This window comes from Coturnix japonica, chromosome 1 (genome assembly GCF_054131305.1).
Source record: "Coturnix japonica strain WE chromosome 1, WE-NBRP24, whole genome shotgun sequence".
Lineage (NCBI taxonomy): Eukaryota > Metazoa > Chordata > Aves > Galliformes > Phasianidae > Coturnix > Coturnix japonica.
In genome coordinates this window covers 97,788,005-97,801,277 of record NC_140663.1, presented here as the reverse complement: position 1 = coordinate 97,801,277, position 13,273 = coordinate 97,788,005, and the positions used below count along the sequence as shown (strand labels likewise).

The 13,273-nt window shown below is 36.7% G+C and overlaps 1 protein-coding gene across 5 annotated transcripts in view; it reads right to left on the bottom strand.

Annotated features, from left to right (window-relative positions):
• The window catches only part of SIM2 (SIM bHLH transcription factor 2), a 53,442-nt gene that overhangs the window by 15,985 nt on the left and 24,184 nt on the right, over window positions 1-13,273 (bottom strand). For 3 of the 5 annotated variants that reach the window (XR_004309502.2, XM_015882309.3, XM_085529328.1), the window contains exons 5-7: window positions 9,176-9,279; window positions 6,688-6,887; window positions 2,698-2,804 (exon numbers count right to left, since the gene is read on the bottom strand). Coding sequence is in view for 4 of the 5 variants with exons in the window: in XM_015882309.3 (XP_015737795.1) it covers window positions 2,698-2,804; window positions 6,688-6,887; window positions 9,176-9,279 (411 nt within the window). In the remaining variant the exon portion in view is untranslated. The remainder of the gene's footprint in view (window positions 1-2,697; window positions 2,805-6,687; window positions 6,888-9,175; window positions 9,280-13,273) is intronic. The other 2 variants (XM_085529325.1, XM_015882318.3) reach the window with 1 other exon arrangement.

Sequence of the window (13,273 nt, the reverse complement as noted above, 5' to 3'; positions counted from 1 at the left end):
GATAGATTCTATAAATACATAGCTTCCAGAAAGCAGCAAATCAGTTTGGGGATGACATCAACTGGGGCTATGGCTTTGCTGAGGCAAAGATGTGACTTTTGTACAAGATTATAAGGTGGAAAGCTCAATGATGCTATAACGTGGGATGCTCAAAGTCTTCTTCACAAAGAGATGATGGTAGAAATGAAGGGATTTCTCCAAAGCCAGAAAAGTAGTTTCTATACTGCAATAGAGGAATATTTTGCCTGTACTAGAACAGCTTCTCTATACTGTCTCATAGAACACAAGATTCTAAAAGGCAAGGACTCATTATTTGTGTGGCCACATTTCCCCAGTTGAAGAGAAAACACTGTGCATATTGATGGTGCTATAAAAATAAATAGCACTATTTCAAACATCAAAATCTTTTTCGTAGAGCTGGAAGAAAATCAAATGTTTAAAACAGGAAACACTCTTTGCTGCCAGCACACCTTAGGCAAATATTCACATGTACATTTTCCTTATAGCCTGTTGTTCTTGTTACACTCCTTCTAACTTGTTCCCCTTGGTTTCCTCTGTTTTGTTCTCTGTGCTGCCTAACTTAAAGTTCACAAGCTTCACGTCTTCAGTTCAGGATTGTTGTTTTTTTCCTCTTAGAAAGAGCAATTGGTTACTCTGCTTTACTGTCACTTTTCTTTTTTCCTTTTTCTTTTTTTCCTTAATACCCTTATTAGGTGTAAGACGTTTTTCTCCAGATTTCTTCATCAGATGACACTTAATCATCACATTGTTTTATTGAATGGTACGTCAAACCTGCCAGAGTTTTACCGTTCATGTTCCTTGGACAATTGCTGATAGATGGTGGGGGAGTTATAACAGTGCTCCCCAGAGGAAGTTTGTACACTTTACATCTGTTTTAATAATTCCTATTACTTAGTATTTTGACAATGATTCTGCACTGCTCCCACTGTTGACCAAGCCTTTATTTTTTTTTTCCTTCTTGGTATGTAGCTTCTTTGAAACTTACATAAATTTCTATTTATGTACCTCATATTTTTCTTCTGATTTTAAACTTTTGAATAATTTACCTTTGTAATTCTGGTAGAGTAGTTAGAGAACTGCTTTTAGTTATTCTGCTTGGTTCATGTTTTTGGTTGTTGTTTTTTGGGGTTTTTTTCCTTCTTTTTGTGTGGTTTGGTTGTGGTTTTTGAGTAATTCAATAAACATAATGTGTCTCTATTTAGAACACCAGTCATACACAGGTCAAACTAGTAATTGAGCTACAATTCTTGACTACAGTGCACACAGAGCTATCCATGACTCTGCTCTCAAATAGACATTGTTGTCCAGAGATGATTGCAATATATCGGAAGCATCTATATAATGGTTGACATAGGTATTTTTTAACAGTTGCAACAATAAAGCATGATTTTTGTATAGGTCAGTATTCACAACCAGACACAGAGGTTAGCACTACAGACAGGATGCCCCAGTGGATGTGTGGGAGGTTATTATACACGCGGCAGCACAGAATCGTAAAATTGCTCAGGTTGGAAAAGTCCTTCAAGATCATCAAGTCCAACCTCAGCCCAGCCATACTGCCCTAACTCTTAACAACCCTCCTCTAAATCAAGCTTGTCCAGGTCATTCTAGTTTTTAGATCATAAAGCAAAATCTTCAGTAACATTGTGGCAACTATTAACTTCTTATAAAAGTCAACTTCTGCTTTCCCTGGTATAGCATATGCTGCCATCAGTAGAATCCAGTATTTGGAATTTCAGCACTGGTTTGTGCCAAATACAATTGCATCCTCCTTTTTATTTTTTTACTTTTTTTTTTTTTCCCAAATTCTCATGAACATCCCAAAGTAAGTTGGAGAAACAACCTCGGGAAGCCTAAGAGAAGGATATGACTCCAACTGCTTTCAGTCCACAGGAAAAATCTGGAAAAAGAATTCACTAACAGTTGTTTTTTGGATTTCATCTTTGCATCGTATGGACTGCAGCAGAATGAGCCAAGTCCAGATTTCAGCTATTCCCTCAATTTGCTTCTCAAATTAATGTGCTACTGAATGAACTACTTCCCAAGTCCAGATGTTTGAAGATATGATTAGTGACTCGGTTGGCAGATGGGGGATTATTAAATGTGTATTTATTTTATTTTTTTTCCTGACACTCCATTCTCCAAACCTCACCCACATGCTATTAATGAACGTTCATTTCAGGATTTTTGGGGTTTGCATTCACTTCAAACATGGGCTGATTATTACAAACATGTTTCAGAGGAATGGGGAGCTGTTGCATAATTTTTCTTTTAACAGAGACTAGTAAAGTCCAGATTTTCCCTTCTTGCTCACTCACTTGCTCTTTTGTACTTTTTTTTTCTCTTCAGGAGTTCACCACCCAGAATCAAGTCCATGTTTTCAAAAGAGCTCAAATCCTTTAAGTCAAAGATAAAAGTAGCCAGATATGTTTTTTGTGTGTGGTTTTTTTTTTGTTGTTGTTGTTGTTTTGTTTCTTTTTTTAAGAAGCATAGCATATTGAGTATTTAGCTTATTTGCAGAAGTAATGGTTTCCTTAAGTGATAGCCGAGCACTTTTGAAAATCTATCTCCCGTCAAGATTTTGTGAGCTTTCTTTTCATTCCAACATAGTGACTGTTGCCTGCAAAGCTTCTCACTCTACTTAATAAATTTCGGTCTATCATTCTTTTTACTTACACAGATGATGAGCATATCGTAAATGGAACACATCACAGCCATGAACATGGTGATAGAGGGTTTTTTCTATCAGATCTTGGGGTTCATATCCAGTTAATTCAGTCACTCTAAAAAAGGAAGATTCCATAATAAGCAAAATCTCCAGGAATATTCAGTTTTATAAACCTAGCATTTAATTGTGCCAACAAGTCAGGTACCTAAAAACTGTAGGACAAAATATTAGTTTTGGAAACAGAATCCTCATCTTAATAAGAAAATAAACCCTCTCAACCCAGCCAAAGCAAGGTGCAGCTATTCCCTGGCCAGCCTTACACATAGACAGGAAAAAGAGTTCTTATTTCAGCTTTGGGCTTTTGCCACTGCCCTGCATGATCCTTTATACAAAGATCCAGTTGAGGAGCTAGTCACGAAACAATAAAACTACTCTTGTACACCGCTGACAAATTTTCATTTGCTTTTGCAAACATACAAGTGTAGCATGTATGTCTGTCCATAGAGACTGTGATCATGGTCTATAAATAAATTCCAGTTAATGACTAACAGAAGAAGGAAGCAGCTTATTCCAGCTAAAAATGTAGAAAGACAGGAGCTATGAAGATCACAAGCTAAGAAAAAGAAAGCTGAAGCTAGATTTCAGAAAAACTTCCTCACATGACAAGCAGTGGAAGAAAAATGAAAGGATTTGAGACAGCAGCATTTCCACAGATGTTAAAGAATGAGGCTACCCTGTCCAGAACCTATATGAGGCCACACCTGTAAGTCATCTGGAAAGACAAACTTTATGATTCAAAATGGACTTTTTTATTTATTTAGCACTGTTGCTTGAGAACAAAATCTTGAAGTATATTGTGCAATTTGGCCACAATTTAGCTTGTTTACCAAGTGAACCTGGGGGTCTTTATGATGTTATGTGCTTTCTTCATCTAAAACAGCAGACAAGATGTGCTATGCGAAGGTGCTCTACATAAACAAGCAACACAGCCCATTGGCAAGTGATCTGTAGAGTAAAATAGTTAGAGCTGAGGATCTGGGCCTGAATATCTTAATTCTGGGACATTTTATTGCAACTAACTCTAGACTGAACCTGTGAACTGAAAGTTTTGTAATTGTTGGGGTGCCCTAGACATGATCCTGGAGGTATTCTAGTTTAGTCTCATCTGGAATTCATCCATTTCACCTGCCTAATGCATCTTCATGACATGAACTGCTGGGCAGTGAATGGAGATGGTCAGGACATTTGCTTCAAAAGGATGCTTCTGGTTTGAACTAAAATACTAGCATGATTACATTCTAACGCACAATAGCATCTACTGAAATGAACACAGAGATCTCAAGCAACACGTGTCACCAAGGCTTGCAGATAATGCAAACTTTATTAAATTGTTTATTTATTTATAACTATTATGCATCTTATTTACTGTTGCTCTAACACTAAATAACCACATGAACTTCACAGAGAGTTACATTCTACTTGAGATACAGAATGAGGCGAATTCTTCTGAAGGAAATCAGAAAAGAAAAAAATAGCAAACAACCAACCAAAGGAACAAACAAAAATAGCCCTGTGCCTTCATGGTCTAATTGATAACCAAAACATTAATATCTCCCCTAGCTATACCTTCATCTGGCAATGTTTTGCACACATTTGCCTCAGGAACTGCCAACACAGAATGAGCACTGGTGATCTGTTTCCGTATGACGCTATATGAGCATGTTCACACGCTTCTCTTCTCCAATGTGCCCTGTCCTTCCTAGCTTACAATTCTGGGGGCCCAAATTTTCACTTAAGCCAATCAGCATAGTGAAATAGTTGGTGTAAGGTCCGGTTCATATTTTGATGTCCCTTCTGAATTTTTTGCAATTAAAACAAGGTGGCATTTCATCCTGCTTACTTAGTTGGTTAGTACAGAGACAGTTAATCCAAATACAAACAAACAAAAAGCCACAAACTCAAGCCAGGTGTGAATTTTTCTGTAAGGGCAGCTTTACTTTGAATTTGGTCTTTATCTGGGCCAAAAAAATTTAAGATTTATAGGAACACTCAATCTTTTGAAGTCTTTGAATCTAGAAAAGAACGTACCTGCTTGAACACAAAAACAACCCCTCAGAAAGTCACTGTAGGGAGCTTCAGCTCCGAGGGCTGTTGTATGTGACCAAGCACAGAAAAAGAAACAGAGCTTGCCCTAATGATCTTCCCTCTTCCATCTAGAGTACCTTAAAGCCTTGTAAACTATGTAGCAATGGAAAAAAAAAAAAAAAATAAAAAAATGGATGCACATCACCAAAGTCAAAAGCTACTGATCTCTCTAAAGGAGAAACTGTCTTCTTTTTCCAGTTACCTTTACAAATTATCTCTTGCACATTTTATGTTGTATTGAGTATCCAGAAAGACTTAACTGTTTCTTTCTGTAGCTATAACATTGGTCTGTCTTCTCTATGACTTACAGTTAAAGATCTAGCTATTCTTTTCCTTGCACAGATACCAGAAGAAAGCCTGAAAGCAGTTTTGTCCTATTCCTAGTACACCCCTACTCTAAGAGAAAATAATTTGGTTTGCTCTGCTGGGAAAGCAAAGGGCTCTAGAAGTGTGTAATACTCCTAACCGTTCTGTGTATGGATGACACTCATCTGCTCTTCAGTAAACACAGCTATGCAACAGTACTGATTATTTCTGTGTTCCTGTCAACACCTCCAGCTATACTGTCTCCTTTGAAGACACTAATATCTTCAGGCAGTTCCTCTTAGGCACATCATTTTCCTTTTTCCACATGCAAAGACATGTTGCTGAACTCCTTGTGCTTCTTTGTAGCTGTTACATTAAGTAAAGCATGCCAAGAATAAAAATGCGGAAACAACCGGTTCTTTGTATTTTAGCAGCTGATGTCCCACTATCTCACTGACTTAACATGGAAAAAGAGTATGTTCTTCCATGGTTGGCCTGCCATGAAAAACTTCCCTAGTCTTGGATACAGAGTCTTTTCCACTCTTACACATAGATATCATTTCTGCTTCTTACTAATCCAGCATGTCAGGGAAATGAGAAAATATGTGACATAATGCTCTCTACATGTAGGGATTTTTAAAGAATGATTGTCTTGTCGATGATCAAATTGGTTACATTGTCTGGGAACTGGGCTTTTTCCCTCAAGGTATCTTGAACTATACTGTACAAAGAATCATTGTATAGTAAAAGATACCATATTTTCCAAAAAAGATGAGTGAATCATTTTACAATTATTTCAGTTCGGGTTTTGTGCTCTTTCCTTTTTAGCTGGTAAGTGAGCTACATCTACTGAGAGTAGATTCTCTTTCCTAAGCAACAGCCATTTTCCCAAGTTTTCTTTAGAAAGGCTGTGTTTTCATGTAGTATCCAATGGAATTCATTTTCACTCCAGTAACCACAGTTAGTACAGTTGGCTTCATTGTTAAGGCATTAAACTAAAACATAGAATACTCTGTTTCCTTAATACTTTGTCAAAAAAGCTCATGATTTGTCAAAGCTCATGATGACCTTGGCAAATCATTTGATCTCAGTATTTTTGTTGCTGCCATTTAAATTACAGGTGATGGTGAATACCTATTACTTTAACTATCTTTGCTTATTGATGCTTATATCCCTCAAGGTAAAAAATGTTACTGCTCATCAACATATTCATCACAGCAAGACTTTAGTTGACTCTCTGAAGATGTATGTAGCTATCAGTTAAAGTATACAGGCTCTTTTATACCGACATTCAAGACAAAATATGGCCTGTCCAGTTACCTGAAGAGCTTTGAAGACCCACATGGTCTTTGTCTTCCAGATAACTTTGTAGTGCTCTAATTTCTCATGGCAATTTTGATTTGTTCAGAATCGCACAATCACAGAATTGTAGGTGCTGGAAGGGACCTCTAGAGATCAAAGAATCCAATCCCCCCAAAAGAAACCACTGTAACTTAGAACTTTTGACTTCTGAAGCTTTTTATGCTAGAAATGAAGTAACTGCTTACCTGGAATCTAAGAATATTAACTTCAGGTCCAAACTCGCTCTGAACATAAACATGTTACTATGAAGTTTGATCTCAGTAATTGCACTGGGAGGTAAAGATTGACCTACAGCCACCAGTCCAACAATTTGGTAACAGGAATCATACAAAGACATATCGAGCATATACTGCCGTATCTTCAGATAGCCACTGCAGTGGATCACCTGGCATGAGAAAAAAACACACTCATTGTATGATGACGAAGGAAGAGGCTGCGAGTCAACTGTCCACCCAGTTTCAATGAGTTTGTAAGGCAATACACCCTTAAAGCACAATCACTGCACAATCTTTTGAGGCTTCAGAATTGTGGTTAATTTATAAATGGAGATTAAAACACAGTAAAAGCAATTTTTGTATTTACAGCTAAAGTGATTAATCCAGTATTAGAACTTGTGCTCTTAAAGGTTATCTACACTGCTTTCTAGGTCTAGTACTAATTTTAAACTATCTTAGATATTAATTTCTTGTTCATTAATCAAAGATATTGAAGGTGCTATTTTAAATGGCTCAGATACTCTCACATAGGCATGTATAGGTATACAAACATCAGTGTATTTTTAAATAACTTATTGTTCTGATGAAAAACACACTTCAAATTGTCAGTGGAATTTAATGCATCACATCTGTAAAGACTAGAGTTTATATGTGCAAATGCACTGGAAATGAGTTTTAAATGACCCTTTAAATGAACTTTTCAGTAAGGTTTGGATTATATTCTTTTGGTGTGTGACTAAATCCACAGTCCTGAGACCAGATTTACTGTATGTGATTCCGAATCCTAGGAGTGATAATTTCAGTGTTAGCCTGTAAAACTACATAAGGTCAGCTAAAGAGAGGGAGAAATACTAAAAAATAAACAAGGTACTCTTCTGCAAGATAAGATTTATTTAATATATTGTTAGTGTCTAGAATTATTCGTGCTCCTGCCAGTTTTCTACTTCAAACAGCAGTCAGGACGCTCGGCTTTGTGGGTAATCAGAAATACTCTATACACATCCTTCAGCTTAGTTTCCTTATTTGATTCACTTTTAAATGCATCCAGTGTAAAGGAATTCATTTCCAGTGTATTTAGAACTCTGAACAACTTACGAACTGTCACCTATATATAAATAGACTCCTCCAGTATCACCTCCTTCCTTACCTCTGATAAGCAATGCCAAAACTTCTTATTTAAGATCTTTCTGCAGATCCTACTAATCCTCACATTATTTAATTACTGATTTAAATCCTGCACTTGAGCTATTCATATAATATGTTCAGCAGTATTAAATTTTGGCTCTAAGTACAGTCAGAAAGAATAAATTTAATCCGACAACCCTCTAAATGAATACATCCTTAAATTCTTCACTGTGTAAACTTGTGATGATGAAGAAAAAGACTGTGATTCCTCTAATTACCAGCCATACGTGGAAAAAAAAACCATACAGAGATAACACAATTAAAATATTTGTTTTCACCTGATTTCGGATTCCGCTTTGAGACAGAATGATTTTTGTTAGGAAGCAGCTGAGCAAACAAGGGCTCATATAACGAAGAGTTGCCAGTGTAGGCAGGTAGATAACAATGTAAATAGGCAGATAAATGTCTGGACCTTGAATGCCTTCTCTCAAATGAGATTTGCTTCTCTTGCATACCTTTCTCTTTGTTTTTGAATGACTCAAGCAGATCCTCACCAGGGTATATGTGAAATATCCATCTCTAATAATATTTCGGTGATAAAATTTTAACGTACATCTCAAAGAGCAGCAAATATGTACTGCAAAGCTGGAAATAAGAACTACTTGTATGGCAGATATTACTGTAGAATTTCAGTATATGCCATCTTTCCAGTTTCATGTAGTAAAGATAAGATTAATAAAAGTGGTGGGATTTGAAAACAACCTTTGTAAGTTAGTACAGATCAAACCCTGTTTACACACTCCCTGTCTACACTCAGACCAAGGTTGGAAAAGACCTACAAGATCAATCCTGAGTTGATATCAATGATTATTTAAGGCAACATCATGGTTTCATTAGTGTTGAGGCAATTCTAGTCAGCCCAGTGAGTGAACTGCGCAACTGGGTGGCTGCTCAGAAAAAGCACACTAAGATTAAGGCAGAGGGATGTGGGAAGGCTTTCAACTTCCTGTGTATGGAATCCTACCCCACTTTCCTCCACTTCCACAAGGGAACAAGACCTGAGTGTGTACTCTCTTTGCATCCTATGGGTGTTCTCCAGACCCCAGTCTGGAACATCAGGGGTTTGGAATATGGGAATGTGCCATAAAGCAAATCCCAGATCACTTGGTGAGGGTCTGGAGCTACATTACTGAGTGAATCTGCATCAGCATTTTTGCATCTGTTCTGATTCTTTCCATCAAAGACTTTGCTTTCAGCTACACGTAGTTAAAACCAAGCTCACTAAATGAACTTATCTCTTCTATATGTGAAAATAAAAGCTTATATACATTACCTTGTAGCCACTGCACGTCAAACCTGCATTCCTCTTGGCTAGGACACACTTCATTCTCAGGAAAAATGATCTCTCAATTTCATATTCTGAAAGCATAAACCACACTGCTTATATATTACTGCAAATATCAAAACCACCCATAACATTGTCTTTGATGATTTTACAGAAGTGCTTCTGCCTCAGCCTAAGACAGCAATAGAAGCCAACCATTCTGCTTTCCCACACAGTCTCCACCCTTAGGATTTAGTTTACTTTGGTGTTAAGATTCTCTGTAAAAGTTGCACAAGTCTCAAAATTTCTCTTTTAACTACTCTTCATAAAGCCATCACCTTGTCTCTAAACAGCCAGGTATCTGTCTGCATTGCTAAACAGAAGGAAATGTCTCCTTTGGAGTGTAAGTAAACCAGGATCCTCTTCAGGGTAACAGCAGAATTAAATAATAATAATATTTACTGTTTTTCTTATAATTTGAGTGTACGTAGCTAGTCACACCGAGGCTGGTAAAATACTGGCCTCCACATGCAATAATGTTACTTGTTGCACTGACTTCCAAGCTGTTCTTGGTAGAAGTTTCTTAAACAAATGCGTTTAAGGGTAAAATCAAAGAAACTTTTGCAGTTAAATATTGCTCCAAAAATATTGCTTAAAAAAACAAGCTATTATTCTCTTTAACAGTTAGCTGTTCTTTTTAAGAGTTTAGACATCACTAGTTGTTCTGACTTTGTATTATTGGAAGTTGCACTTCAGCAGAACAGAACTATACCAGGAAAACTCTTTTTGTACTTATGTGAACAGAAGAAATGGGGAACCTGAGTGTTTTTCAGATTTGTTGCAATATGTAGTATTTACTCAATTTCCACAGGGTCTGATACAAAACCCTCTGTGATCAGCAGGAGTCCACTTTAATTTGATTTTACTGTTGAGTTGTGTTGCCGATTTTTGTGCATCCATCATCCAATTAACACCTCTTAGACACACACCTGCAGTGGTTAAGCCTCAGACCACTACCTGGAAACCAATAAACTCTTCACATTAAGTTCTGAGTTTAAAGATCTGAGGATACAACCACAGGAAAATGGATTTGGCAAGAAAGGCAAAGAAAAGCAACCTACAGTGCATCTCAACAAGTACCAGCCTTCCTGAGTATTTGAATTTTTCATTTGTCTTCCCAATGCAAATTAGATCCATATGAGGAAAAACAGGTACTCTAAATGAAGAGGCAAATCTACTTTAGACTTTTAAATACAAACGTATATATTTTGCAGGGAGGAAACCATACAGTACAAATAACTATTGCTGAAGTATGATCTCATGAATACAGAATGAATCTGAAATTTAGGTGCAATTCTATTTATTTATTTCTTTTTTAAATACACATTACTACAAATTTTACTGGTGCTTGCTTTCTCTGCCACAGTCCACCTCACACAAAATAAAGACAACTTTCTCTCTTCAAGGGTAACAAGGGAGAAAAATGTTAATGTTCATCAACGAGGACTGAAAACCCAAACATCTTTAGGCAAGGACTGAGTTGCTAATATTCTTATATTCTTTTTAGAAGTGATGAGGATTAGTGAAAATGGAACCTTTTCAAATGCCCTGCCACAAGACCCAAAGGACCTCTTTCCATAAAAAGCTCCTTCTTTAGCTGCTTCCTTCTTTTTTACGTATTACTGCAGACTACTACAGACACTGCTTTAGAAACACTCAGTTCCAACTTCACTATTCCAACAGAAATGGGGTTGTGTTTATAGTGTGATCTTTGCATCTCTATAAAACTATAGCAACACCCAGGCCGTATGAAAATATTTCTTTCCTTTGTTGTTTAAAATTGGTGGTTATCTCCCTGATTTAAGTATCGCAGATTGTAAACAATAAATCCTACTGGGACACTAGCTCTCTTTACTACAGGCTATTCAGAAAAACAAGAGACAATTCAAGGTCAAGGAAGTAAGGTCAAGTAGTGTAAGACAGCAGTGTGAAGAAGGATGGAGTTGTGCCCCCGTAGTAAGTACTATGGAGAGGGAAGAGTGATGGAGTTGTACTGTCATGATAGCTGTATGTGACTTGTGAGACTGAAAAGCAATGATTAGTAACTTTCTTCTTATCTGTAATCAGGTGCAAAATTATACAACTATCATTTAATAATGATGTATTTATTAATTTTGGGTCACTGAATTATTAGGTTTTAGTTGCGTGTTGCTGAACCAACAAACATTGGTGTCTTAAGAAGTTACATCTCATGCCTGCAATCTGAAGGGGAAAGAGTTACCCATGAGGTAACCAGGCACTGATATAGGAGCTCCTGGTTTAGAGAACTGAACTAGCTGATATGAAGGCAGCAAAGCAAAAGGAGAGATAGCTCATGTGGCCAAGCAGAACCTGGACCCTACTCAACATACCGCTCTTTAACCTGAAGAAGCTTGTATGCACTTACTGGGAATAAAATCACCTCCAGATTTGATCAAGAGATTGTAAAATAAAAAAGAGCAGTAAAACCAAAGCCCTTGCATAAGGGACTTGATACAAGAGTGTGAACGGTGTGAATTAGGGATCATATAAACTGATACATTTGCCGGTGTGAATCTTCAGTGCCCTTAAGCACAGCCTAAGGCAAGTAGCAAAGTGAAAAAGAATTGAAGTAAATTTGTCACTGTAAAGGTAACTGTGAAATAACAACTCCTGACATCCTGCTGGATACTAACATATCCGCCAGTGTAATACAAAACTTGAGTTAATCACATCCAGGTCGTACCTGGTGCAATTAAGAAGGCCTATTCTCAAGGAAAGAGTGTAGACAAATGGGATACACCAAGGAAAGAGAGAAAGCTGAATACTGAAATAGAAGAAATCAGATAAGCTGCAAGAAGAGTGATTACTAAGACATGCTGTCCTGCTACAGAGGTTAATAACAAAAATATGAAGAGATAGTAGACACAAAATGTGTTTGCAAAGCAGGAAAAAACGCCGGTAGCATAAATGGTCAGCATGTGCTGTAGAAGTACAGTGACTGAAGATGTCGGATGATACAGCAAAAGTCTCAAATTAATAAAGCAAGAAAAACAATAAACATTAATGCTTCAGGTAACATCTTATTTAACCTTATAACGGTTAACCTCTGTATTTATGAACAATAACATCTTTGTGTTAAATGTTAAAAACAATGTAAAGATCCACATATAAATGTAGAAACCCCTTGTTTAAACCGAAATATTAATCTTTTTATATATATATATATTTATTTATTTATTATTACAGAGGAAAGACTAAGCCAACATATCAGCTAATGAAGGTTGGGAAATAAAATACTAATGAGTAGACAAAAAATTCTGAGGTAGATCTTCCCTCTGAGTTCATAAAAAAGAAACGACCAAAAGAGATAAATAAGTAAGAAGTAAAACTGTATTCAGCATAAAGGTGCATTTTACCACTGCACCTTTGTAACACCTGGAACTGAGTAAAGTGTACGTTTACATAATGTGATAATGGGGATATGTTCAATTGAAGTAAAACAGCCTCCTATGTAAACTCAGATTTGTCGCTGCAGGAAGTATTCTTATATGTACATTCTTTTGTTAAAGCTTTTCCCGAAAACAAGTTAAAAACTGTTTCAGCATCTTGTATAGCTAAAAAAGAAACATCTTCCCCTACTTCCAAATTGCTAACTGTCTTGAAATGCTCTCAGGATAGCTTCTTGGAAAGAAGTCTTCATACAGCTTTTAACATTTCCCAGAACTTACTGAAATTATGTTTACCTACTACAGGAATTAGAGATGAAAAGCAGAGCTTTAAGATTCTTTCTAAAAGTTTACTCTCCCATTTTTGGCATAGTACTTCCCTTGATCTGACTGTGTGAAATGTGATCTCAAGTCTATTTTCTATTCTAGCCATTTCCAATACTTGTTATGGCTTGGTTTTACTCGTGATAGCAAATTTCTGTTTGTTCATTGTTGGTTGTTTCTTTTTGTTTATTTGTTTGTTTTTTGCCCTGTGCCAGTGTTTAACATCTGAAAGTGATTGTCCTCTCTCCATTGCTTCGTAGATTTTTAGAGAAATCTGAGTGGTTGGTAATGCTTGCAAATAAAAACTGATGCATGT